At 39.9% G+C, this 26,770-nt stretch overlaps 1 protein-coding gene across 2 annotated transcripts in view; it reads left to right on the top strand.

The window, feature by feature from the left end:
• Positions 1 to 26,143, top strand: part of FARSB (phenylalanyl-tRNA synthetase subunit beta) — a 32,403-nt gene extending 6,260 nt beyond the window's left edge. The window contains exons 8-17 of one of the 2 annotated variants that reach the window (XR_008207406.1): positions 8 to 78; positions 1,340 to 1,401; positions 1,488 to 1,539; positions 2,910 to 2,971; positions 3,414 to 3,621; positions 4,045 to 4,125; positions 6,293 to 6,385; positions 8,236 to 8,353; positions 13,285 to 13,462; positions 25,878 to 25,998. Coding sequence is in view for 1 of the 2 variants with exons in the window: in XM_052685446.1 (XP_052541406.1) it covers positions 8 to 78; positions 1,340 to 1,401; positions 1,488 to 1,539; positions 2,910 to 2,971; positions 3,414 to 3,621; positions 4,045 to 4,125; positions 6,293 to 6,385; positions 8,236 to 8,353; positions 13,310 to 13,462; positions 25,878 to 26,029 (1,052 nt within the window). In the remaining variant the exon portion in view is untranslated. Of the gene's footprint in view, positions 1 to 7; positions 79 to 1,339; positions 1,402 to 1,487; positions 1,540 to 2,909; positions 2,972 to 3,413; positions 3,622 to 4,044; positions 4,126 to 6,292; positions 6,386 to 8,235; positions 8,354 to 13,284; positions 13,463 to 25,877 lie in introns of both variants that reach the window. The other variant, XM_052685446.1, reaches the window with a different exon arrangement.
• Positions 26,144 to 26,770: the final 627 nt, after the last annotated feature.

The raw sequence follows: 26,770 nt of genomic DNA, 5'->3' as shown, positions 1-26,770 counted from the left end.
GTTTTAGGAGATCATTCAAAAATAAGCCTAAAAACCAGAAATGTATTTATTGAATGTACAGGCACAGACATGACAAAGGTAAATTAATCTTTTCTGCTTTTGATATGCTGTAACGTCGTTGTTATCCCAAAGGGACAACAATGCTTTAGTACAAAGACCTACAGTAGATGAGTGTTTGTTTTATGGAGCAGACTGTCCATTTCAAAAGGGCAGGATAAGTTGTGGGACTGTGTGGACTTCCCTCAGTACAGTTTTAGTTGTGCTTTACAGGTGGTGGTGTGTTTTCTGCAGGTTTTGTTTTTACTGTATCTTCATGTTGACACCAAGCTTTCAGCTTACGTATATTAAAAAAAAAGTAAACTAGGTTTATTTTTGTTTTTGAACACTTTCCAAAGTCTTTAAGATTTGGAAAAAGAATGGAATTAATTAAGAGTGCTTATTTTGCCAAAATATTCGTCGTGAAGAATAATTAAAATCTGGGCTGTGGAAAGGGAGAAAGCAATTTTTCTTCTTAGTTATCTTTTTCAAGCAGGGATGCTGTGCAAATAACTGTCAACTGGAAGTCTTTCTATATGCAAATTCTGCAACTCAGCACCAAAGCATGAAAGCCTAGCAGGTATAATTGCCTGTTCTGGAATGTAGGTTGTGCATTCATTGATAGTTTCCCTAAAATGTGTACATTGATGCTCAAGAACAAAAGTTCTTTTAATTTATCCTACTACACAATGGTTCATTAATGACAGAAATTTGCATGTTGTGATACGGCTTCTAAAGAAACTCAAAAATAACTGCTTGCTACTGCTTACTTTGATAGTAAATACAAAAATAGTGTTGGTTTCTTTTCATGAAGGAAATTATCGTGCGAGGCATCTTAAAGGAAGTCTTGTAGATGAAGAGTTTGATTAAAATCTCATGATTGTGTTCTGTTATGCTAACTTCAAATACTTGAGGCATAGAATAAAAGATGCCAATGTAGCCTCATTTGCAACAATATGTTTTTAAACAGTGCACAACCTGTTGGCTTCAATGAAGTGAAAAGATTAAAGGTTTGGAAGACACAGTTCCAACCAGTATCTTCAGAACAGTTTAGCAAAAATGTGTAAATGCTTTAGAGCCTTGAAAACCAGAGATCTCCAGTTATCAGGGTTTTGAGTACCATCTTTGCAGCAGAAGCAAAGCATCTCTTAAAATGCAGCCTGGCATTTTAGATGCGAAATTTTTAAGTAGAATAGAATGAAAAGAATATAACGAATTTTTCCCCTCTTTGTTATGATATTTTGTCTGCTTTAGCCCAAAGTGGAGGACAGATTTCAATGTGGTTATCATCTTTATTTTGTAGGCAAAAATTGTTCTTGATATCATAGTTGCGATGTTTAGTGAATACTGTGAGAAGCAATTCACGTGAGTATAAATTTGGAGTCAGAAAGACATTGCACTTCTGCCACATTTTAGAAGTGTTTTTAGTTCTGTTTTTATATCTCTTACAGTGTTGAAGCAGTAGAAGTAATTTATCCTAATGGGAAGACTCACATCTATCCGGTAAGGGAGTCTCGTTGTCACTGGGGAAAGGAGTTTATTTACACAAAGTATAAGAATGACATTGTCTTCTTTTTCTGCAGAGGTGAAGAGTAAGTCAGGGCCTTCTTTAACCCCACAAGGAAAATAGCATAGAGTCTCAGTTTCTCCTTATCTCGAAAATTCACTCTGAAGCACTGCTAATTTATGATAAGGCTGAGAACAGTCTAATTTAATCTGGTGCTCAAGAAAGAAGGCTAGGGTTTAAAGTTATGAGTGGTGATGTGGATTAGAGTTTTGATACAGACATTCTCAGGAACAGTAAAGATGGCTATCAAAAGTCTGTGTCTAAAGCCTACCTGTTCCAAGTCAGGAAACGTGAATGCAGAAGGAGGCTTAAATCACTGGACAACTGAAATCAGCCTCAGCGTAACAGACTTATCACATCTGGAATCTTTAATGCCTTTGAATAAAATAGCCTTTTAATCCTGGATTTTTCAGTCCTTCATTTTATAGATTCCAGCTATTTAAGTCAACGTGCTACACGATAAATATTTAAGTGCAGATTTGCCTGCATTCAGAGTGCGAGGCATACCTTTGTGCAGCAATGAAGGCTTACTTTTTTGTTTTAAGTTAAAAGAAAGCAATTCTTCCTGTTTCTTGAACATGACTGAGAACAAATAGGTCTGATTAGGTTCATAAAATGGTCTCAAGCGAGTACAAATTAATTAGGGGGAAAACCCTTTTTTTTTTCTTGAACTTTTTCTATCTTCAGAGGCAAGACCTAGAAGAGACATCCAACAAAACAAAAGTATCTGCATTAACCAGTACAGTTTCCCTGCATAAAACAGTGCAAAAAAATTGCTGAAGTTTTGGATGCTAAGGGTTTTTAGAGATTTGGTCTTTTAATCAAATTTAGAAGCACTAAATGTATGCATACAAAACAACTTTCTTAGATGCATTACGTACTTCCTAGGTAAAATAACAAGATATTTCTGTGCCAATACAGCATATGATCTATACGAGACTGTGCAGCCTTTTGCATGACCATTGTTGCTTTAGGGCTTTGACTTAAGATGAACTGGTAACTAGAAACTATCAGAAACTCAGTTACTTGCATGTATCTGAAGTTATCGGAAGTTTCAGTAACAAGAATTTCATGCTGCATTCAGACTTCTAGTTTAAATGAGAACAGCTTTTGCATTATGTACAATAATGTTATTTGCAAGAATAGTTTTATCTTAAAATGTTGAGATCGACCTAATGTTCCATACTTGTCTTTTGTGGACATTATTTGGGTATCGTAATTAGAAGAAATTAAACAGTGTCAAAACTGAACCCTCTTAGAAATGGCAAGTGTTGTGTATGCTGAAAAGCTTTGCCTTTCTTTTTAGGAACTGGCTTACCGAAAGGAAAAGGTGAAGCCTGAACTCATTAACAAGAAATTAGGAATCAGGTGTGTTACTGCAAATAACAACTTTTTAATTTTCTTTTTTTTCACTCAAGCATTACTCACGAAAATGATACCTGAAAACATTGGTTATTGCATTGTTTTAGAGATGTTTACAGTGTGATTTTTAATTTAGCAGAAATTCAGAGGTTAACTTGGGCAATACAGTCAGTTTTGTAGGACGACCTCTCCTCTTTTCAGTAAATATAAGTCATTCTCTTTGGCCTCACACACTGTTGTAAAATAAAAATGACAGTTTGAGTCAGAATCTGAGCTGGATCTGATGCATACTCAGTTTCTGTACAGTCTATAAAGCACTTCAGAGATTATCCAGGAATTGAGGCAACATAGCAGAAACTCTGATTACTTTTTAAAAAAAAAAAAACAAACTAAAAAAACAAACAGTATGGTTTAAGACCTGTAAATTTCTACTCTTGCTTTGTTTCAGTGAAACTCCATCAAGCCTTGCAAAGCTGCTGACTAGGATGTGTTTGAGCTCACACATCACAGGGAACGGGAACAATATAGAGATTGAAATCCCTCCTACCAGAGCGGACGTTATCCATGCGTGTGATATCGTAGAAGATGCAGCAATAGCTTATGGTTATAACAACATTCAGATGGTTATTCCGAAAACGTACACCATAGCTAATCAAGTAAGATTGCCCCTTCAAATAAGCGCTCTGTTGTCAGTGAACGACCAGTGCATGCCAGAAGGGCTTTGGGGAAAACAGAACCTAGGAATTAAATATTTTGACATGCTTTGCCTTGAGAAGTATTTACCATGGATGGGATACAAAACAGATGCCCCGCTGATTTGAATAAGTCCAAGACCAGTGGTTGCTGGTACTTGAAAAAAGACAGGGTTTAAGCAGGGAGCCCGTATTAAATCTCTAATTGGGAGATTCATTTCCTCAGGCAAACCTAAAGGCAACCGGCTGATGCTTTCAAAAATATTTTAAGCACACAGAGTACCTCCCAAGTGAGTTCTCTGTAACATAACAGGCAGAATCACCCCAGGAAAGAGTAGAAAAGCATTTTTAGATTGAAGTTGAAAAGTGTGTTTTGTTTCATTTTAGCTTCCTCTCAATAAGCTCACAGAACTTCTGAGAGTGGACTTGGCAGCTGCTGGATTCACTGAAGCACTCACTTTTGCTCTGGTATATTATATTGTTTTCATTTTTTTTTTTTTAAGTTGCACATTGAAACAACAGTGACTATTTCCCTGTATGAATGTACCCATATTATCTGTTACTGTTTTGGCATGTAATTATTTGCTAATGCTTTGGAATTGTAGTGTAATATTTTATGAGTTTCTAGGTCAGATAAATTCAATGAGTCACTGCTAATGTGGCATGCAATTCTAAGTACAAAGGCAAAAATAGTGCTGAAGTACTGTTTTTGTTTAACTTGATAGTATGAAATTGTAAGACAGCAAGTCTTTAGAAACTTCCATCAGCAGATTCAAAATTCATCATAGTTTGATAGTCTGAAAGATATCATCAAAATGTAGTGATTTCTGGTGGATACTGCTGCACTTCAGAGATCACACTGTTTCTATTTGCCTCTTCCCAATATTGTCACCTGCTCTCTATTGCATTAGGTACCTGGTCAATATGTAATTCAAAGAGTTTATTTTAAGAATCCCTGTAAGGCTTACAGTGCAGACCAAGGGATCACTGATAAGGTCTTGATAATATACCCAAAGGCTTTAAGATACAATGACACAGCCTCGCAAAATGCTTGCATGGATTAGTTCAGGTACTGCAACCAAAGTCGATAGTCCAAAGAGATCAAATAAAATTAGCACCTACACATTTTGTAGAGCTTCATCTGCAAGCAGTGGAGTTAACTCTAAAGCCTGCAAAATATATTGCAGTTTTAATATTTTGTTGTTTGTTAGATGTTACTAATTTAAGAAAAAAGGATAATATCTAGTATTACCTCCTGTGGTGCTGGTATCTGACAAAGATATCCAGACTACCTGCAGTAGTATCGTGTTGGGAAAATGCTGTGTATGACAAGTTCAAACTTTTGTAGGCTCTTGCTTGTACTCTAAGTTATGTACATATTTTTTTCCAGCACTGAACAGTAAGGATGCTTTAAAAACATTGACTGTGTTGTATCACTACAACAGGGAACCTTTTTAACTTCCACAGCAGAATTTTGAACAAACAGTGTTTCATTTTATCACATTAAGTACCTGGTGACTGGGTCACCAACGCTTCATTCAAGCATCAATGAGGCCTGTGACAAATAGCATTTATGCTCCAGCATTCTGTAGCCCAGCACTGCGTGCCAAGTACTGCTTACATATTTATGCATATAATCCTGTTCTTGCTTTGAACCCTACATTGTCGCCCACAGAGTAGCAGTGCTTTCTGGGAGTGCCTCTGATTTAGCCCAGATGCATTTAGTTACATCATAGTAACGTGCTGTTTAGATGCACACGTGAAAACCTGAACACAATTTTCTCCTCCTAAAGTCAGCGTTCATTCATTTTTATTTTTTTTTTTTAATTTGGTAATCTGCTTTTTCAGATGGTACCATCTGCTCACTTTCCTCACGTTTGGTCTGTCAACACACTTAGGCACTGCCAGTGCAAAGGGAACACTTGGGAGACTGCAGTCCTATCAAATCCCCACATCCTAGCTTGCTATTGGTTTCTTAGTACATTAACGAAGCAATAGATTCTGGAAATCTGCAGTGTGGCTCTTAGCATTTGTTGCTGTATGTGTACAGACATAATCTGAGCCTGATAATGTGCACCTATACTGCTTCCTTAGAAGTACAGCTTGAGAGTTACAGCTTCAGAAAGATTACACGTTTAAAAAGTGAGAAATGAGAATCTTACACAGTTGTGAAAGTTGAAGGCTTTTCCATATCCTGTTTTGGCTTTTTTTAGGTAGTGCTTTACTTTCCTTAAGCAGCCCCCAAGGCATTGTTTTCTTTTGAAGCTTGAATGCCATTCCTTTGACAATTTTTTTTTTTAACTATTTTCAGAATCAGATTTTATTCACTGCAAGTCAGAAGGCAGAACCTGAGCCTCTGCTTTAAACAGACAGCCATCTCTGACAGAAGCTTAAATAAACACTTTAAAACTGCCTTTATTTTGCTTGGTAATTAACTTTTGTAGATAAACCAGTTTGCCTACAATGTCTTAAAGGTCTGGTCTAATTTGTATCAAAAGAGGGTGTTATACGAGGGCATCAGAGCTACTGCTGTGTTGTATTGTTCATTCTTGTTACCTGGTTTCACCATTGGTTCACTGTCTCATTTAACTACTTGACTTTCTTTCCTTTTCTTTTTGCTGTCTCTTCCTCTCAGTGTTCTACAGAAGACATTGCAGACAAACTTGGCATGGATATCTCTGCTACAAATGCAGTGCACATAGCAAACCCCAAAACTGCAGAATTTCAGGTGAGGTAACTTCATTCAGGTCAGATTTGTCATACAGTCTACGTACAAAGAGGAAAGAAAGAAGCTAATAGGAAATAACATTTATAAACTATAAAGCTACTTTTCAGAGCAGTAAAGAGAGTGTATGTTTACATGCTACATTTGCTAACAGTCATATTCTGTTACTCCTTGACTGAGAAAGACCTTATTCAGTGTGAAATGCTATTACCTTTTCAAGGAAGCAAAGTACCATATTTAATGTGATGGTATCTGGCAAAAGTTAGCTGTCTTATTGCAGAAAAGTCCACCTAGGTTTTTGAACAGCTCCTGCATTTAGAAAAGCTGGTTAGTAAAAATGGAGATATTAGGCTGGGCAATTTTTGAACTTCAAGCTCTCAATTAAAAAGATGTTTTTAAAAATATTAATTGTTATTGCTCTTTTTTTTTACTGAAAATTGATATTATATTTTACTTCTAGAGATCATAAATTTCTTTTTTGTTTGCAGGGTTTTGTTTTTTTTTTTTAAATGCTTTCTTTAGCTTATAGGCAAGGTGACTTTACATTATGAGATCTGTAAAATAAATTGAAAACAATTGAGTCATATTCATGTGTCTAACCTAAGAGATTCAAAGGGAAAGACTTCATAGGAAGGCTCAGGAAAATTTCAGTAGTCTGGGATCTTAATTATGTGATCCCCCCCATCCACTCCCCCCCAACCCACACACAAAGATTCACATAAGTCTCATTTCTCTGAGCATCTAAAATACTGAAGTCTTTTCTCTATTAGTGCAAACATTCTGCTTATCTGATAGTCTGGAACATAATTTGGGGGTAGCTTCATGTATTTTCTGTTCACTACCACAACTAAATAGTTACATAAGACACTGTTGTATGATATTTTGACTATTATTCCCTGTTTGTATGTATTATTTGACATGGTAATTACAACTGACCAATATAGAATGTACCACAAACATAAAAGATACTGAGCATAAACAAGATCAGAAAAGCATCAGCCCCACTAGCCCGGTACAATTTCATGTTCCTGTTCTTCAGAGAACACAGGCCTTGCTGTGACAAAAGCAAAATGATGCCAAGGGCATCTCTGAGTGTACACCTTCAAGCCTTTATTGGGTAGTTAAGAAGAGAGGAACAAATAGGAATGCTGCATGATGAGAAGTTATTATGGCTGAGTACATGATAACTTCTCACCAGCAATCAAGAAGTATTCAGTCACTTCCATCTTTTTCACAGCAGTTTGACTAAATAAGACTGCCAATCTGAAAAAAAAAAAAGTGTCCTTTTCTCTCCATTCAGGTACTTCCACAGAAAGTAAGGAACATTACTTTAAAATAATAACATGCCTCCTGCCTGTACCTGCACTTTGCACATGTTGTTTACATATTTCAGGTCTTCCACAGCTGCAAGATGGATATGTTTATCTCACTTCTTTTCTTCCTGTATCATTGTTTAATATTAGGATGTATCAAGATAATATTTCAAATAGTATTTAATATTTCCAAAATAAAACTAAAAATTTACGTTTTGCGTAAGCAGGGTTAAACTGTAAGGGTTTGTTTTGGTTTTCATTCTTTGTGTATGGCTTTTCCTCCCTGGACTGCAGTCTGGCATCTGTGAGATGTTGTCTGTTCCTAAGCTTGTATATACTCTTACAGACACGTGCAAAAATATATCTTTTCAGGTTTAATAATTCTAAAACAAAGACATTCAAACATAATAGGTCAGCACAGTATTTGCATCTCACTACTGTTGAATTCTTGCTTGAAATGAGCAAACCAAAACTTAGAAAGATGTACTGTTGGCTGTTTTGGAAGGTCATTCACCTGTAGCATCCACGTTTGTCCTGCAGGTGGCACGCACGACCCTCCTTCCCGGTCTGCTGAAAACCATAGCTGCTAACCGGAAGATGCCCTTGCCTTTGAAACTCTTTGAGATTTCTGACATTGTGGTAAAAGATCTTACTAAAGGTAAGAGAAGTCTCCTCAGCGTTTGTGATTTCAAAAGTTATTAAAAATTTTCCTCTTTGAAAGGATCGTAGATCCAGATTAATTTCAGAAATTATTTGAGTAACTAGTTAAGGCTGCAGCTGTGCAAACTCAGGGAAAAATAGGTGTTTCCATTAGAATGAGAAATATGAAAATAGACCCAACTTTTTAAAGAAGCAAGTGGAATGACCTCAAGAACTGCAGTGCAGTCAGCATGATGGGAACCCCAGGTATGTTCAAGATGAATACGTCTGCACCACTGACTGGTGCAACAACTGAAGGAAAGGAGCTGAGCTTGATTTGCCATTATCGCTTACAGTTCAAGTCTTTATAGCTGTCCTGCATCTTCACTAGCAGTGCTGTTTACACTGTTTATCAGTCATAGGGTACACACAGTGCAGCTGCCAGAGGATTTAGCATCCAAATTTCAAGAGCTGCTCCAGCTGCTAGTCCTGAGCATGACTCAAGGACAATTGTGGAATATGTGGAATAGATGCAAGGCAATTTTGCAGCAAAAAAAAACCCATAAGCAGCTCGTATTGATTCACTCATTTTGACTTGCTCTTACTTCAGTACTCTTTTGCATTTGTGTTGGAGGCATAGTTCATGAGAAATTCCCTACTAGTAATTTTTTCAAGTGGTACAAACCTTGGAGACTAGTCAGTACTGGAAGCACACTGCTATTACAGTGCTGAAGCCTGTTTCAATGGCTGCAGTCTTCAAGACGTACAGCACTGCCAACTAAGAAGCAGTACGTCTGTAGTCAGTGAAGGGCAAGCTATACTTGGAGACTGATTCTAATCTGGAGAGCTGTAACTCAGGAAAAACTTGGGAATCAGTGCAATTAGATATCTTAAAATGAATCCCTTCTTCATCTCCCTTGAACAGTGTTAGTTGTATTTGTTTCCCAAAACTGTTCAGGAATACTGACAACCAATACAAAGAATTAGACTTGTAGCACATGTAGGATAAAGAACAGAGTAAGTCTATGTATAAATAAGCAAAAAGCCCAACAGGCTAAGATTTGCCCAGTCAGCTACGAAAAGATTTTGCTTATCTTTCGTTTTCATCCAACTATGCTAAGAAAGCATGGCTGCCTTTGAATTGCTCTGCATCATTAATTACGTGAAGCAGCAACAGCAGCAGTTCACTCTTCAAAAACTTCAGTGAAATCCTGCTTGTGTGATGTGGTATCTGTGCACTGATTTCAATGTACAGTATCAAAATTTCAGATTAACTTGTTTATCTGGAAAATGTATAAAAGATTTAAGAAATATACCAATTCATTTCTTCTTATAGGTTATATTAGTGGGAAAAAAAACTTACAGCTACAAATTCTGGGAGCATGTGCTTACATGACAAGTTATAACTCAGGATTAAGTTTTGCTTCTTGGTGGAAAAGGCTGGCATGACTTTGAGTTCAGCAACAGAAGTGGTTTTGTTGTTTCCTTATCTGGTTTCAGACTTTAATGGTTGTGTTTAAGGTATTTGGAATCTGCAAAACAAAGGTTTATGTAAGGCATAAGAGAAACGTCAAGAGAATTGCTTTGGTGATGAATTTAACAGTAGATTACTGTTTTTGAGGAGAAAAAGCAGCTGTGCCAAGCTAAATAAGCAGTTTTAGGAAAGCATGTTGATTTACTTAGTTATTTTCAAATCACATGCAAACAGTTTGGTGGTGCAGCTCATTCCTTGCTGAGCATGGAGTTGTTACAGCACAAAAACTTGGTACAGATAGCAGAATAGCATTAGCATTCTTCAGAACCAAGAGTGGGCTGTTTATCTTGAAAGAAGGAGAGCAGTTAACCTGACTCTATAAAATTTGCAAGCTTGATTGCTTTTATTCTGTGCATGTTAATTGTAGCTTTTGAAAGTATCATTTATTCAGGTAGCTGTTTCACAGCTTTAGAGAGGCTGATTCTGTAGTGTACTTCATTCTGTTGGGAGTTATTGCAGCAAATGAAAGAGCAACACTGTTTAGGCAGAAGCTTTGTGGCCCTGGCTCTCGGGCAGCTCTCTCACAGGTTGAGCGCCTGCAGACTGTGACCAATATCTGAAACTGTTTTTAGTGATGTGTTGAGAATAACTGCTGTCTTTCTCAAACTCGCTTCTGAAATTAAGCTTGCATCATAAATGGTTTGAAAAGGAAGGAGAGAAAGAAATAACGGGTAACTGTAAACACTGCAAAATGTGGGATTGCCCTCTCACATATGGAATGAGATTTCCTGCAGAAGACTTATGTCATCAGACTGACTAATTTAATTTTATTATTTCATGATTTTGGCATGCAGAATTTCCAATTAATAATGTAAGAAGCATGAGTCAAAAGAGTACTGACGTTAACTATATTCGAAATGGCATCTTGCAGTCATTCATGTGTGAACAAACCTAGCTTTTAAACACACTGGTTTTTAATAAAATACCTGCTGACACAGAATTTAATCTTACCAAGGTGAACAGAACATATTTCTCTTCAGACATATCTGGCAGAAAGGCTTGACGTATTAAATTGGCATAACGTGCGCCAGATTTGATGTTGCTAAACAGAACCAAACATGAGCAGAAATGTTTCTTCTCAAGACAAGAGAAATGTGCTGATTTTGAGTATGTTACACAGCATTTGTAGTGTTGTAACTCTAGATAATCATCTCTAGTAAAGCAGTAATGCAAGTTCAGCATGTAAGCCATCACCTTGCACCACTGTACCTAACCTAGAATGCCTTTCTCCCTCCTACCACAAGAAGAGAAATAAATCCATCAAAAACATCACCTCTGACTGGTGATCTTGTAGAACCAAGCAAGCTCATGGCAGTATACATGGCTGATGCCATATTTCAGAGCAGTTTTCCTATCTCAATCTGCAAGTGTTAATTACATGCAGAAATTACACAAAAATCCAGGTTCAAATGAGCAGGTGCCCCCTTCCAGATAGACATATTTTCCTGAAACATCCCTAATTTGGAAGAGGGCAGTGTACAACACAGCTCTGCCTTCCTCTGTGCTCTTTTGGCTCACGTACTCCAGACCAGCTGCCCATCCTTTGGGTTGTTTTTCAGTAGGATCTCCAGGAAGTGCTTTGAAGTCTCAGAAATATATATATGTAATTTAAGTTGACATACTTGGCAGGCTGATTTAAAAAATAGAATTGCTTCATGGCATGACACAAGAGATCTCTCAAGTGAGTTATAAAGAACTGAAGCATTTCTAACAGCCGCCAGCTTTTGCACACAGTTCTTAATGCTTCTCCTGCCATCTGTAGTGAATGCAATTCTTGTGCCATAGCGTAACTCTAAAGAAATAAGTTCTGTAGTGCAGCTTTTTGGAATGCTTCAAAATACAGCCTGTCCTTTACTGAAGATCTTAACAGTTGGCTTGAAATCAGGAGGTGTAAGATCTATCACATTTCTATCTGATGTTAGTTAAGAATAGTGATCTGAAGACCACTGACTTCAAATACAAAGTAAAATTCAGATAGTTGCAGAAATTCTGGTAGCATAGCAAGAAAAAAAATAAATACATCCTACTGAATGCCTAGCACATAAAGCTTGCTTTCCTAGCAACAAATGGAAAAGGGAGAACATTTTCTTTTCTGCTGCACGGTACAACATGAAAATAGATTAGCCACTACTCATGACTGTGTATCACTGTCTAGCATCTTATTTGAGTTGGGAAACAGAGACATAATAATATAACTGAGCGGTCAGAGTGCTTAGAGAACAGAAATCAGATGTTGCATTTACTGATATTTTCTCTGTAACCTTTGCTTTTCTCATAGCATTTTTTAATTAAGTCTTCAGAACTGAATTCTCCATTGTTTAATACTGCAAATTATCATTATGACACTGAAAGGTTACAGCTGCAGTAAGTTCAGCAGGAGAACTCACAAGACAACCTGTGGCTGTATTGCCAAGCTGCTGCTCTCGGAGTTTTGAATGACTTTTGGCTCAAAAAGGCTGCTCCTTCACGTAGGCTCTTGCTCCTCTATTTCATGTTTCTTTAAAATCCTTGTCCCTAGTCACTTGGTAAAAGTTTTCCTGCTTAGTTATTGATAGATTTCTGTTATTAAATGGTCAGTTGGACCAAATAAGCAAGATATAGATTGCTTATGTAGTTGATATTCGCAGTTTAGGAAACACCCAGTGAATGCTCAAGTTTCCACTTGTGATTAAGCTTACTGTATCTCAAAGATCAGCTATAGTGGATCAGACCTGAGGCTCACTTAGCCTAATGTCCTGCCTGTAACAATAGCTAGACGTGTTTGTCAAGGGAAAAGCACAAAATTTAGTAAGCATATGTAATACTCCCCATTCTCCAGTCATTTATACCTCAGAGACTTATTGATTCAAATGTGATTCTTTGGATTCAGCAGCACGTAATAGATTTCTCCCTATGAGCTTTCACTGCTTAACTAGGTGATGTCTGAAAACACCCACTTCTTGTGTTGTTTGAAGCTTGGCCCTTGCTGGTTTTTGCATCCACTAATGCTTCTATCGAATGCAGCAGTGAATGATTAATCCCAGTAGAAAAGAACTATCTCAAGGCCTGAGGTACTGACATGCTCAGCCCTGGTACTTATATCCAGAGCTGCGTGGCAGTACAGCTCAGACTGCAGGTGCAGCTGCAACTCTCTTTAGCACTTAGCTATATGCTTGGCACTTGTCATTGTCTGACCATTTTCTTTTTATTTAACAACTGTATTTGCTTCACAAGACATAAGGTACCTTAAATCTACATTTCTGATTGTTTGACGTAGTGAGCTAAGGAAATCCCATCGTTTCCTCAGATTACAGTAGGTGCAGCAAATACTATTTTGCATACTCATTTCTCCTTTCAGCTACAAGTACCCTCAGTGTAATAGCAGGGAAAAAAATTGCTGCAAAAGGCAAGGCTGGAAGTATGATGAAGCCTGCCAGATAACAATTACTTCCTTCTTTTCAGATGTAGGTGCAAGAAACTACAGGCATTTGTGTGCTATTTATTACAACAAGAGCCCTGGGTTTGAGATTATCCATGGTTTGCTGGATAGAGTCATGCAGCTTCTGGAAGTACCACCAAATGGAGAGAATGGATATACAATCAAGGCGACTGAAGGTAAGGAAGACACAGCGTACTGCAGAGCTTGTTTTGGAGCTCAGATGTTCCCCTACAATCTCATGTGAACTTTCTGTTGCTAGCAGTCACAAAATGAATATTATTACACTGTGGTGTGGCAGCATGCATAATTTTGGAAAGGCATTAACTGCATTCACAGATAGCAAATCAGGTTTGGTGTCTTTCTATGATTTATTCTTACTATAAACAATGACTTGACAACTTTTTAAAGAAATCATAGTAAATTGTAAGCTTTGAACTTCACAGGCTGTTTATGATAAATTAACCTAATTATTAGGTGAGTAGGAATTCACAAAATGAATGAGTATGCTACATACCCACTGCATTCTCTTCAGCTAACAGTAACTGGAAAAGGCAACTTCTTACATTGTTCTTTTACTTTATAGCTTTATCTATATCATTTATTTATATATACCTCTTATTTGTATATTCAGATGAAGCTATACACTTCATTTATCTTTTGTTTGAAGACCTGCTGTCTTTGAGACTGAGCCTTTCAGACTGCTCAGACAAGCAGTTGTATAACAGACCTCTTCATTCTCCATACAGGGTCAGCAGCACATGAATTAAAAATAACATCCTTAAGTGCTCAACCTCCCTTCTACGTGCATTTGTGTGCAAGAGATAAAGAAAGCAGACTGACTTGATTGTAGGAGCAGGGATGTTAGCTCAAGAGAGCAAGCAGCAGCAATTAATCTATTCATTTAACTTAAACAAAAGCATAGTGATTACACTGCAGAAAGACTGTACAGGCAGTGACTGTGATTTTACTTCACTGTGTATTGGTGTGCAGAGGTATGAAATAATGACGGAAATTGGCTCAGCTTGAAAAAGTGCTTCCATTCTGCACTTACTGAAACCAGTGGCACCAGTATAAGATCCCTACAGCCTGAGAAGCTCACCTATTTGTCCTGTAATTTGGCATCACAGTACACATCTTGTTTCAGCGTGCTGCCAGAAATGCCAGGCGTAACGCTTCAACCAAGGGGTGTCCTAACCCATTTTTGATGCATGCTTCTGTCATACAGTGATGATTTTTTCCCCCCCAAGCTCTGCCTCTCCCTTCCCATTTTTTCTACAAAGTACTTGGCTCAGTATTAGTTAGGCAGACATTCAAAGGGTTTGCTAATTAATATTGTTAATATGATTACCGGGTCGACTAGTGGGCTGTTCAAAGTCTTGTAGTTTTTGTTACAATTCTACACAGTACAGAACTGGTAACAACAAAGCTTATTTGGGGGGATTTAAAAGAAATCAAGGAGCTGAGTACTCGGGTGCCATTGATGCGTCAGTCAAACCTAACTGTTACATTCCTTCTTGTTTTCAAACAGGTATATGAAGTTTGCTTTAGAAAAGTATTTGCAAATGTTTTGTATTCTGTACCATAGCGTTTCAGTTAGATATGACTGTCTGAGGAGCTGGAATAAGAAGATGAACAAATAATCCTAACAGTGAAGAAGTTATTTCTAGATTCTAGTGTTGTTGTTCTTGATGCTTTGCATCAAGATTTGCAATACCTTTAAAAAAATCCCTGCATCTTCATGGCATAGAGTGCAGGACAGGTGATGCCTTGCCCTATGCAATATAGTACAAGCAACTTGTAACTCTTTGCTATAGAGCAGAAAAAGGAAGTGCCTACTGCTTTGTTTTGGCAGCAATTCAGAAACTCTCCTGGGATGACATGTAGATCCCTTGCAGTTCTACTGACATTGGAATTTAACCTCAATAACAATGCAGGTGGCTGATACTCATAGTGCCAAGTGAATGCAGTGTCACTGCACCAACTTACTGAAAAGATACTGACTGCAGAAGTAACTCAGTCAGAGTGGCCTAGAGAGGTTTGTTTGATTTTGTTTTTAACTTGCATGGCAATCTCTGCATTACGCACGCATGAAAGAAAGTGTCAGCAGATGATGGAGTAAGGTCAATTGCTGAGCAAAAGAAAGATATCCTATAACATCTTATGAGACTGCAGCATCCTGAAATAATTCAGAAAGAGCAACGCTAGTTACTTCAGAGGTTTTAACTCAGGACAGTAATGTGGCACGGCTGTTTCGATGCATCTTTATGGAGCATGTTTCTTATTGACTGTGCCAAGTTAAAATTTGTGTACTGAGAAATGGATTTATCCTACGAGACCAATACTACTTTTGTATGCAGTCTTAAGGAGAACTTGAGACTAGTATTGAAGGTAGCACTTTATACTTGGTGTAACTGCTTAAAACAGCTCCAGTAATTGTTGGAAAACCAACACTGGGAAAAACCTTGTTTTGTACGAGCAACACAAAATAAATAGAGGAGATGTATTGGGCACATATTTTCCTCCTTTCCAAATTCACTTTGGAAAATGAAACAGCCCACTATATTCTTCTTTGGCCCATATGTTCAAATCATAAGTATTTAAGCTCCTTCTGTTCTACCAACACCTAAGTGCCCTGTGATTTGACCCAAAGGTCAGAGCCTTTCTGCCTTCATAGCAACACCTGTGAAAAAGTGCAGATGCTAGAAAATATGGGTGAAATTGTGATGTTCCCCTGGCCTTTGCACTACAGTTTGGTGTAATCTGAGCTAGGTAATAAGTGGAGAAAAGATGTTTAAAGCAGCCTTAAGGAAGGGAGGGTTCTAAGTGGCTGAATTCAATTTCAATATATGTACATTTGGCACTCAGAGCTTTTCAGTTTCTTAGAGTTACTGAGGAAACTTTTTTCCTTTATTGCTACATACAGAAGATTATGAAGTATTAAAGGCAGAATGCTGAAATGCTACCCACTGTTTTAAAACACATGGGACTGACTTTCTGAATTCCATGATCACTGACCTAGAAAATACTTTGGTTTTTGTTTTAGAACAGCCTAGGCATCCATAATTGAACAGTCTGAGTATAATTACTGCTTCCTTCCTCACGTTTTCCTGTGCTCCATAATACAGCCTCCTTGCATAAGCTATCTCAAAATTCTATATCATAAGATGTATGGATCAATCTTTTTAAGTGATAAATATGAGTGGAAAGAGCCAATGAATTTAATGGAATTAGTTTTTTCATTTCAATTGGTTTCACTTTCTTTGAAATGAAAACTAACATCGTTCTGATAAATACACTGGAAGTTATTCTTAATTTCAAGCTTTTATCTCTGCAGAAACAGGCAAGTTTTCTGCAACGTTTTGGTAATCCCATGTCCTAGATGACTATTTTCTTCCAGAAGCCAGGACCATGATCAGAAAAGGTGTTCCTCACGGGACTTAGGTTCACAGTAAAGTTTTACTTAAGCTAGAAAAGCTTATTAAAGCATATTAAATACTGATGGTAGATTGTCTTGCACAATACTCAAAGCTACGGCATAAGGTACAAGGTAGAATTACTCTGTTACCTTATAAGAAAGTGACAGTGATTGTAAATATGAAGGGAAAAAAGCCCTATTTTTTCAGTACCTCCTGAGAGTCTCCCATACCTTGCACATATAAGTGAATTGAGCATAACCTGTTTGAAAACAGAAAGTAATGCCCGTGCATTATGAAAATGAAGCAACTTGATATGTTCACAGAGAATATGAATGCTGCTTGCTCACATGAAAGCAAACAGTTTCTGGATAGCGTGGGCTTACAGCACCAGCTCCTCTATTTGTTCTTGTGAATTGCAGCTCAAGCTTTGGACTTCTTGTTTATTTATCTTTTTAGATAAATTTGCATTGTGTTGGGGTAGTCAGCAGCTTAATAAGGCTGGGAAGTCAGCCAGTTTGTGTTCACCATAAATGTCTGCTTAATAAATGCATACTTGAATGCCTACTAAGTCTTGCTTCCTTTAGTAATTGACAGTTGTCTTTTAAAAAAAATTGCTCCCCTTTATTTTTACAGCCCTTAATTAAATGAAAGGTGTGGTGAAGTGTAGAAAATTTTAATTCCACAGTAAATCACAGTAATAACTTCTCAGTTAATGAGGTTTAGCTGTGAAATTAGAGGTGTAATAGTTATCTCCATAGCTAAGAACATCAGTTTGCTTTTAAAGTAATAATTATGCAACAGATCAGAGTCTAAATCTCCATTTAAAGTTAATCTCAACTCACAAGACAAAAGGAGGAAAGTCTGGGACTAGTTCTGAGTTGCATATGTAGCACTGAGCCCCTGCATCTCTCTGGTGGTCAGTTTGAACTGGGAGACTGAACCATGCACAGAAGTTTAGTGCTGAACTTGGCATTATGAGTGCCTGTTCTGGTTTTATTAACTGGAGCTCAGTTGCACTCAGGAGCAGTCCTGGCTTTTCAGTTTGCTGTCCTGGCAGCTATTGCATCATTCACAAGTGTCAGTAATTACGTATTTACTCACAGATAAATGAAGGAAGCGTGCACATCTTACTGTGAAGCCTCAAGCACCATTTGCAGCACATTAGAAAATATTAGCCAGTTTTTCATCCATTTAATGGCCATTCAAACACAGATACCCTGTAGTTGCTATTGCATCCTTGTTATTGTATTTATCTACCAAATTTTAGTTTGAAAGAGTAGAATCACATTTTTGTGACAACATCCATTCTCCATAAAACTGTATCTGCTAATTGTCTGTATCCACATCCTCTGAATTTCAGGTTTGCCAATTACCAAATCATATTTTTCTCAAGATCAGTATCAGATCACTGGTTTCTGGTTTTGCAGACCATTCACCTGGAAATACCAGCAGCACATGAATATTTTTTCCTCGTACTGCAGAAGTGCCAGCATTGCTGTCAGGCAGAGGAGAACTGTGTTACTGTGACATATCGTGGGGCAGTGAGAGGTTTGGCAGTCCCCCAGTGTTTAGTCTTTATTCTTCTGCTGTACAGGCCTCTTTAGAGTTGCATTCTGCTGCTCCCCACCTCCATAAGCAAGGGCAGCTATATTCTTTTATAATCATTTATCTTAACGAGCATAAGATTAAAATCTTCCTTGCATCAAGAGTTTTAAAGCCTGGCACAGCTTACATTATATGATACAAAATTAGGTCATTTTTATATTCTCTCCTTAGATTTTGAAATACAGAATGATTGCTTTTTCAGACTGCGTTTTCAATGTAGCTGTTGCAAAGCCCTCTCTATAAAAGATGATTCATCCAACCTAGTAAGCAGAAATAGCAAATTGCATCTCTCCTTTTGCAGCAAGCAGGGGCAGCGCCAGTGATGTCAGCAGCGGCTGCAGTGCTGCTTCCCTGCTGTGTGGTGCCCTGCTGTGACACAGGCAGGCTGTGTGCTCAGCTGATCACATTTTTGCTACAACATTAATGCTGTGATTAGTGATCTTGTTAAGCTTGCAGTCTTAATAATCACCAAATACATTAGATTCTATTTTTAAAGTAATTCTGGCTTTATTTATTCCCATTGTCACAGGCTTGCATTTGTTGTTTGGTTGGTTTTTCTTGTGAGGGTGAGGCTTCTTTTTCCTTGTTTCATTTGTTTTTGAAGCAGACAGCTTATTTTAAGATCTAGTTATGGCCTTTTCCCACATATGCATCTGCTTTAATAAAGATAGAGAGTAATGCTGCTGGCCGACTGCAGTGTAATTGATGTTGAGGGTGCATCAGCCCAAAGCACAGTTGATAACAATGCCACGTCAAGTGTGCAAGTCATCAGTTGTGAGCAGGGCTGTACGTGGATGTTGGATGTGCTACCACATCTTCAGACTGCTGTGAGGCTGTAGCTAAGCAGGTGTCTGATTTTTGTGATACAGAAGCAGAGAGACAGCACTTCAAATTTAACATCACGTACATGTCTCACGATTATGTATGCAATACAGTTTTAAACAGAAGGCTGTAAGGTTTTCACCTCAAACTTCTACATCAGTGTGAATGCAGAATCTTAAGATTTGCCTGTGTTAGAGGAATTGACTTGACCAAGACTTGAGAAGCCTTGGTTGCTGGCCCTGACAGTTTCACTGGGTGCTGAGATTTGTAGCTTAAGCTACCATGGAATAGTACATAATTAAGTCATTTAGGGCCCGGTAGCCATGAAAGCATATCATAGAATCACCAAGGTTGAAAACAACCTCCAAGATCATCTAGTCAACCATCCACCTATCACCAATACTTCCCCACTAAACCACGTTCCTTAGTACATCTCCTGAGTGTTTCTTGAACACCTCCAGAGACAGTGACTCAACCACCTCCCTGTCTATCTCAGCAAGTGGCATCAGGTCACAGGGAGGGGAGGATGGCTTGATCAAGGGTGTGAAATGCATACATATCATGCAAACTAGATGTGACATGCTAAAGCAGAATTGCAGGCTGACAGTGCTGGCTCTTGTTCAAGCCAGAAGCTGAGACCTACTGGCTTACTGCACAACGTGGAGTACACAATACCCCTACCATGAAGAGTATGGTTTATTGTTTCATTTTTATTTCTGAGGAACACTGATGTAAAAGGTGAATCATTCTTTTACGTATATGAAAAGGGACAAAAAGATCCCGGAACAGAGAAGTTAGCTGTGATGCAATAGCTGAGGTGTGGGACTTCTAGACAGGGCAGACCCACATTTCAGATAAATCCGGATTTCAGGACTGGCCTAAAAACAAAGCTTGGCTATGTGATGATTCACCTTAAGTCTAGCTAAAGGCTAATGTAGAATTGTTGTTTTCTCAGAGCTGCCTCACAAATGCGGATTTATTGAGCTTGATACACAAGTACACATTTCAAGAAAAAAAGATACAAATTTGATAGAATTATTTCTAGGTTTTCTACTCAGGGCAAATTTTTCCTGTACAGATCACTCAAGCAGTGACACTGGTACTTCAGCATCGCATTTCCGAAATCCCATTACCTAGATTGGTGACCCAGGATGTGTGGATGTCCTTAGCCTCAGCCTCCACCCAAATACTGCCTTCCACTGGGAAAGTCAGGAACACAGCAGTGTTACCCACATAATCTTACATTCTTTTGACAATACTGTAGTCCTGAGAACAATGCAGGAGGTTAAAAAGGAACTCTAAACCTGTTACATTCTTGGATCATATCTGGACATCCAGTAACACCCTCTGTTACTGCTCTTGTTTTTCCACAGCAAAAGTGGAAAAATAAAGCTAGCCTGAACCCTCTACCAGTCTCTGTTGAAGGCAAAGGAGAGGAGGGGAGTGCTAGTTGTACCAGTCCCCAGGTTGATGCTGCATCCATTTCTTAATGGCGACTGTAACAGTTGAGCCTGGGTCTAAGTGCTGTTATGATTTCTCCACACTCTTTACAGCAAGAAGTTTGTTGCAGGCTTTACAGAAGTAATTAACATTCAGCCAAATACCATAGGAATGTTTACAACAGGATATTTTGTTTGTGCTTTTAACTTTAGGCAAATAGAGGACATCATTTCAAATATACGTATTACAAGTTCATATTAGTTGAAAGATGTGGTGTTGAGGTAGCTGCAGTTTTGGAGGTCTTTGCATAAGATTTTGAGAGCCCAACTGTACTGTATACATGCACGAGAAAAGGTGATTGCCTCTTAACAATGCTGATGCATGCTGTGACTTTGTACTTAAGTGCATCTGCTGGAAAAGGGAATTAGTAAGAAATGTGAAGAACCTGATCCTAAAAAAGGAAAAGCCACCACTGCCCTCCAAACTAAATTCCATACAGTGTCGCAAAGGTAACATACTTCAGCAGATGAGGCAGGGTGAGGTGGTCACCCAGCTGCCCTCTCACCACGGGGACAGGGAATTAAGATGAAAGACTTCGGAGGCCACATGAGCTCCTCTCTATTACCTTCTTAAGCTTCAGCTTCCGATGTTCCTTCAAATTATAGGAACAAACGAGTAGGTTTGAAGGCTTAGCACAACTGTAGGCCTCTAATACTGCTTTAATCTATTTCTTTTTGAAAAGGAGGGAGAGTAAAGCACAGAAAAGAAACTGTGCAAGGTGTTTGACAACAAAGAGTGCAGGGAACTCCGAGCATTTTGAGGGTCAATTAGCCAGAAAATGTGCTAAAGACTACATGCTCTATTGGATTACTGGCCAAAGAATTACCCCAAAGCAATCACAGTTGCTTGAATACAGAAAGGCAATTACAGATTTTTGAGGACAACCTGCAGAAGCTGTAATTAAAGGTGTTATTTCTACATCACTGAACATTAGAAATTAAATTCTTACTCGCAGCCACGAGAAGTAACTTTTGTCTTTCACTTCTGTGTAATATATCAGCATAAACCACGACTGGCTTCGGCATCTCTTCTTCAGGAATGCATATTGTATTTCACCCCACCCCTTCTGGCAACTACCAATTATAATGTTGACATATTAAAAGGTGGATTTCAATTGTCATACCTTCTGACTTCCTCTGACATTGTGCAAGTCTCCATTAGCTAGGACAATACAATCCCTGGCTGGATTTCAAGACGAGGTTTGTGAAGAGCTATTTGTGTGTGGAGCAGACAGGATTATATCAGAAGAGCGATAGATTTGCTATCACTGAAGCAAACGATGTAGTAAATTGCAGTTTTTAAATGAACGTTGGCTCTCGAGGCACTTGATAGCACAGGCAATAGGACCTACAGGAGCAGGCATTGGGTGGGATCACAACAGCCACAAAGGCAGCCACCTCCTGGCATGCTCAGCGTTGCCTTTGGATGTTCTGCAAGAACTCCTTGACCAGCCAAAGCCTATCTCAGGAAGGCCATGCTCCTCACAACCTTGCAATTCTCGACACTGTATGCAGCTAGAACAACACACACTTAGCATTGACTTCTGCTTCATTGACACTTAAGAGTAAGGTCCAGCTTATGGTCTGGCATTTTCCAAACAAAGTAATCATGCCTTTTTTGCTGACTCCTCATACGTGGAAAGCAGCATAAGCTCATATCTTTCACACAGCCTTGGCTCTTTAAGCTTGGCTGCTCTTTATACCTTACTTTGAGAACTAACACAAAGGCCCAGCCCACAACACATAAGCTTCCTCAGAGTCTGAGGCACTATTACCATTTCCTCCAGACCACAAGGAAAATACAAAGCAAGAAGCATACCTGTTATTTTGGAGCACCTGTGGGCCCTGCTGCAGTTCCATCCATCCTAAGGAGCTGCCTCCTTCTCGCTTCTCTTCTAGTGCTGGTTGGCACTCCACTCAAATCACACCTCCAACTTCACTGTACCTTTTTCCCTGCTTCTATGTGTATATGTTTCTTCTTAATCTTCCTTTATGGGCTCCCTTTTCAACACCTGTTCTTTGTGATCTGAAATTGGCTCTTAATTGTAGCAGCCTGGCAGAGCTGTGTGTGTGTGTGCCAGCACAGGGTCGGGTGTGAGCCCACCTCTCTCACCTGCTGCCTGTTGGGCTGCAGGGGAGCTGCTTACAAAGGGAACCCTCAGGCCCCCATCTGCTGGATGCAGCCCAGAGGTTGTTCTGGCAAGCAGGAATATACTGAGGCATTCCACAGTGCAGCCAATTATCACAATAATAGTTTCATTATTAACCAGTGTTCGTAAACTGTCTGTAAAACTATTCCTCAGCTCATGTTTCTCTGGTGCAGGAGCCAAGTGTTAGCCAGACAGATGGGAACCTAAAGCTTTTAACAGGTTTTTCTATTTGTATTTGTTGATTGTCTGACCTCTTCCAGTCAGAGAGTAATGGTGTCTGCAAAGCACCACACGCACTGTGGGTTATCCTATGAGCAGTGAACCCTTCTAGGCTGGCAGAGAAGAGGTGGTTTGAAGGTTCTGTTGCACAGACTTTGAGGAGTAAATTTTTTCCTGTTGATATTAATGAGATTTTACTCCTTTTCTGCAAGGAATATCAAATCCAATAGCATTGTGGTCATTGACCAGTGCTGGCTGGAACATGTGAAGCTGCAGACATGGGGAGAAGGAGAGCATCGCCTCTGTTCTGTGGTTGGAAGTCTTAGTGGTGTCTCTTTGCTTGTGTTACGTGTTCTGAAGTTGTGCTGTAAGCTTACGGTAAGAAGGAACACATTTTGCCATTGTTCAGCTTATAGCTGATTCAGCACTTGGCTTTGTGATGTAATCATTAAACATACAGCTTCTGATACAACGCAGTGAATTGCCACTGGCTTCCAACGTGCATTACAAATGCTCAGGCAGCAGATGCCCCATCCCGTCTGTGCTCTGCTAATGTAAGGCTGACTGCTGCCCATGCCCTTTCTTGGGCCCGAAACACAAAATTGTTTCACGCTATGGGAAACAGCACAGATCTTGGGAATGGCAGCAGCTCGGTGCTCTCCTGACCCCACTGACCACGAGGTTACGCCCAGAGTAGAACTGGCCTCTGGGAAACCTGTGGCCCAGTAGCAGCTCGCTGGGTGCTACAGGTGAAAGTATAACAAGGAATTTGTTTTTTAATGGCTGTAAGGATGCAGGGATGGCAGCTGGGTTTGCAGCGTTTGATTCAGTGCAGTGTTGTGTTAGACCCAATTCAGATGCTTAAAGTTTAAAACCAGTTGAGTCGCATGATGTAACTGGGATGGATGTGTGAGGAAAAAGTAACTCTCCCAAGGCTGCACCGAGCTCAACTCAGACTCAGTTTTTTTAATTAACCCTACTGTCAACGTTTTTGTTAATTTGTTTGCTCTTTTCTCCCTAATTTTGCAGTGGCATGCCAGCATTATGACCATGTGTTCAGTTCTTGCTGTTGTGCCAGGGTAAGCTCACACAGGCGTTTCTGAAAGAACGTCACTGTGCTGCTCACATCCTTGGCACAATACCGGCTTTATTCACAGAGAGGAAAGCCTTTACCACTAACTGCAAGGGTACTTTATTTTTAGGCTGTGTTTTCACCCACAGTCTGCAGAGCGATCTGTACACACGGCGTTTGTTTCTTTTCTAAATGTGTTCCGTCAAGTTTTATTTTAACACTGGCGCTGCAGCGTGGCAGTGGGAAGTGTCTGTTTGGGAAGAGTCACGTGTGGGTGAGAGTCAGGGTCAGATAATGGCACTTTGTGCCCAGTGCAGGCAGCAGGGCTGTGCTCAGGGATAAGATTGAAATGGATCACCTAAAATACACTGGGTCAGAATACTTCTATTAACAACCCTTACTTCATGTTACCGTGATACAAATAAAGCTGAGATGCCTGGGACTTTTGTGTTCCCCTACTGGTCTGTCTGAATGTGGGAGAACTGCAGCCATCCTCTTGGGTCCCCCCAAAGGTCAACAGTGGGCAATGAGGCGCTGGAACTGCTGCCCAGAGCAGCTGTGGGTGCTCCATCCCTCACAGTGCACAAAGCTAGGCTGGATGGTCAGCCTAGGGGCAGCTAGCCCATGACAGGGCTTGGAACTGGGTGGGCTTTAAGGTCCCATCCAACCCCAGCCATTCTATGAGCATACGAAATGTTCCTGAAGTTTGAGTTTAATTTTGTCCCTTTTTAAAATTTGGCACTGCAGGGATGCACCCCAGCTGCAGCATCCCAGCTTCCTCGTTCCCATCCACTGTCTATTCTCATAGAAGATGCTTTGTTGGATTTTAGGATACTGAGAAAAAGATGCAGAGTAAGGTAGAGGGCATTGGATGTGCTGCTGTCTGGTGCTGACTGATTTCCTTGTGGAAGTACAGAAGCGAGTCTGACCCTCTCTGCAGGATGCTGCTGTAGGAGCACAGTGCAAAGGCTTTGTGTAGGAGGAACTGCAGGGTCCAGCACTGTGTTTCATCCCCTCCTCCCTCCCTGAGCTCCCTGCACTGCCTGCAGTGCTGCTGGCAGTGAGCCCTGAGCTGTGCTTCTACAACCAGCCCTCACTTTCTTCTCAGGGTTACAGTAACTGAAGGAAGGAATAAACAGCAATAAAATACACTAGCTTCATGTTTCAGCTTAAAAGGCAGAAGTCATCCCTTCAGGTTTGATGCAGATGCTGTTGAAGCATCCCAGCACTCCGATCACGCTGGAAATGACCACAGAAGGAGTTGGGAAGGGTTCTTCCCATGTGACGAGTTTCCCAGCTCCAAATGTGCATTCCATCATTCTTCCCTAGGGAAAGCCATGTGTTACCTCCTCATCCTGCAGATGAGGAACGCAGCTCATGCCCAGTTATGTGAGGTGTACTCAGGCATGACGTGCTGCTGACCCGTAGGTGCCATTGAGCTCCATTTCCTTAAACAGAGTCAGGTGGGAAACATTCTGGTGTTCAGTAGTACCCAAAGCCCAGGAAGCCCATCTCACTGTCCCCCTGCATTCAGTTATCTGTGCGTATTCCCGTTAAAGAAATAACACAGTCAAAATAACTGAGTGCAAAAGTTGCCCACGTTTTGGGCTTCATGTTTTATTTTTAACTCAATGTGTTTCCTCGTTTGCTATCAGTCATGGCAGCTGCTAATGCAGAAAGTGAGAGCCTATTCTTAGCATCTCAGCACACAGAGCTGCCTAATAGTGAGTGCTTTGTTCCCCATGGTAAATGCCTATTGACTTCCTTGGCCCAGAGAAATATTGATTTTTCTCTCGCTTTCTTCACAGGCTCTGCTTTCTTCCCTGGGCGCTGCGCTGAGATCTTTGCCAGAGGTCAGAGCGTGGGGAAGCTGGGAGTGCTGCACCCCGACGTCATCACCAAGTTCGAGCTCACCATGCCCTGCTCTGCCCTGGAGATCAACATTGAGCCCTTCGTGTGACGGCAGGGCCTTACCCACAGATGCCCACTCCCATGCTCTGCACCCTCTGCTCCTCTTCCTCAGTAGGCAACATCCGCTTCTGCTTTTACGTTTCAATAAACCACAAAAACAGAGTCTGGCTCCGTGGGTAGATGTGTTCCTTACCGTGTAGGATGGAGCTGCAGTGAGACTGTGCCGTCGGTATTTGGAGAGGGGTGAAAAAGCCAAGCTGGGTAACAGCCCAGCGTTCTACAAGAGAAATGTAATGGCAGAGCACGTGATTTGTTTTCAAAATCAGAAATGTTCCACAGACGCAGCTTCATACTGTAACTGATTATGGCTGCGTAACAGGAATCTCATTCTTTTCTTATTGCATGAAATAAGATAATTGATTAGAGCAAATGCTGAGTGAATGTGAGCAGAACGAAGGAGTTGAGCTTTTCTTCTGTACGGTTGTCATGTGCTCATCAGTGGCTGGGGGAGGAAAACAAACTTATTTCATGAAAACCAGAGATACTTTGTAAGCAAGATGTGTGTAATATCTGCTGTCCCACTCCAGACATCACTGCCGATCCTTTATCATTCTAAATTCAGAAGGCGTGGGTGGAATTACATTTTTCCATGGTTGATGTAAGCCAAGTGGGTTTTGAAGCACCAAAGTAAATTGGGGAAATGCATTTAGGAGCATATGCCCGTGGTCGTCTGCAGGAAGAGCTGAAAATATCAAAGCTTTGGTCAGACTGAGGTCAGTGTCTGTCTGCC

The sequence above is a fragment of the Tympanuchus pallidicinctus genome, unplaced genomic scaffold (assembly GCF_026119805.1).
Source record: "Tympanuchus pallidicinctus isolate F22 unplaced genomic scaffold, pur_lepc_1.0 scaffold22, whole genome shotgun sequence".
Lineage (NCBI taxonomy): Eukaryota > Metazoa > Chordata > Aves > Galliformes > Phasianidae > Tympanuchus > Tympanuchus pallidicinctus.
The sequence above is the reverse complement of the archived record's forward strand: the minus strand, read 5'-3'. Positions and strand labels throughout refer to the sequence as shown.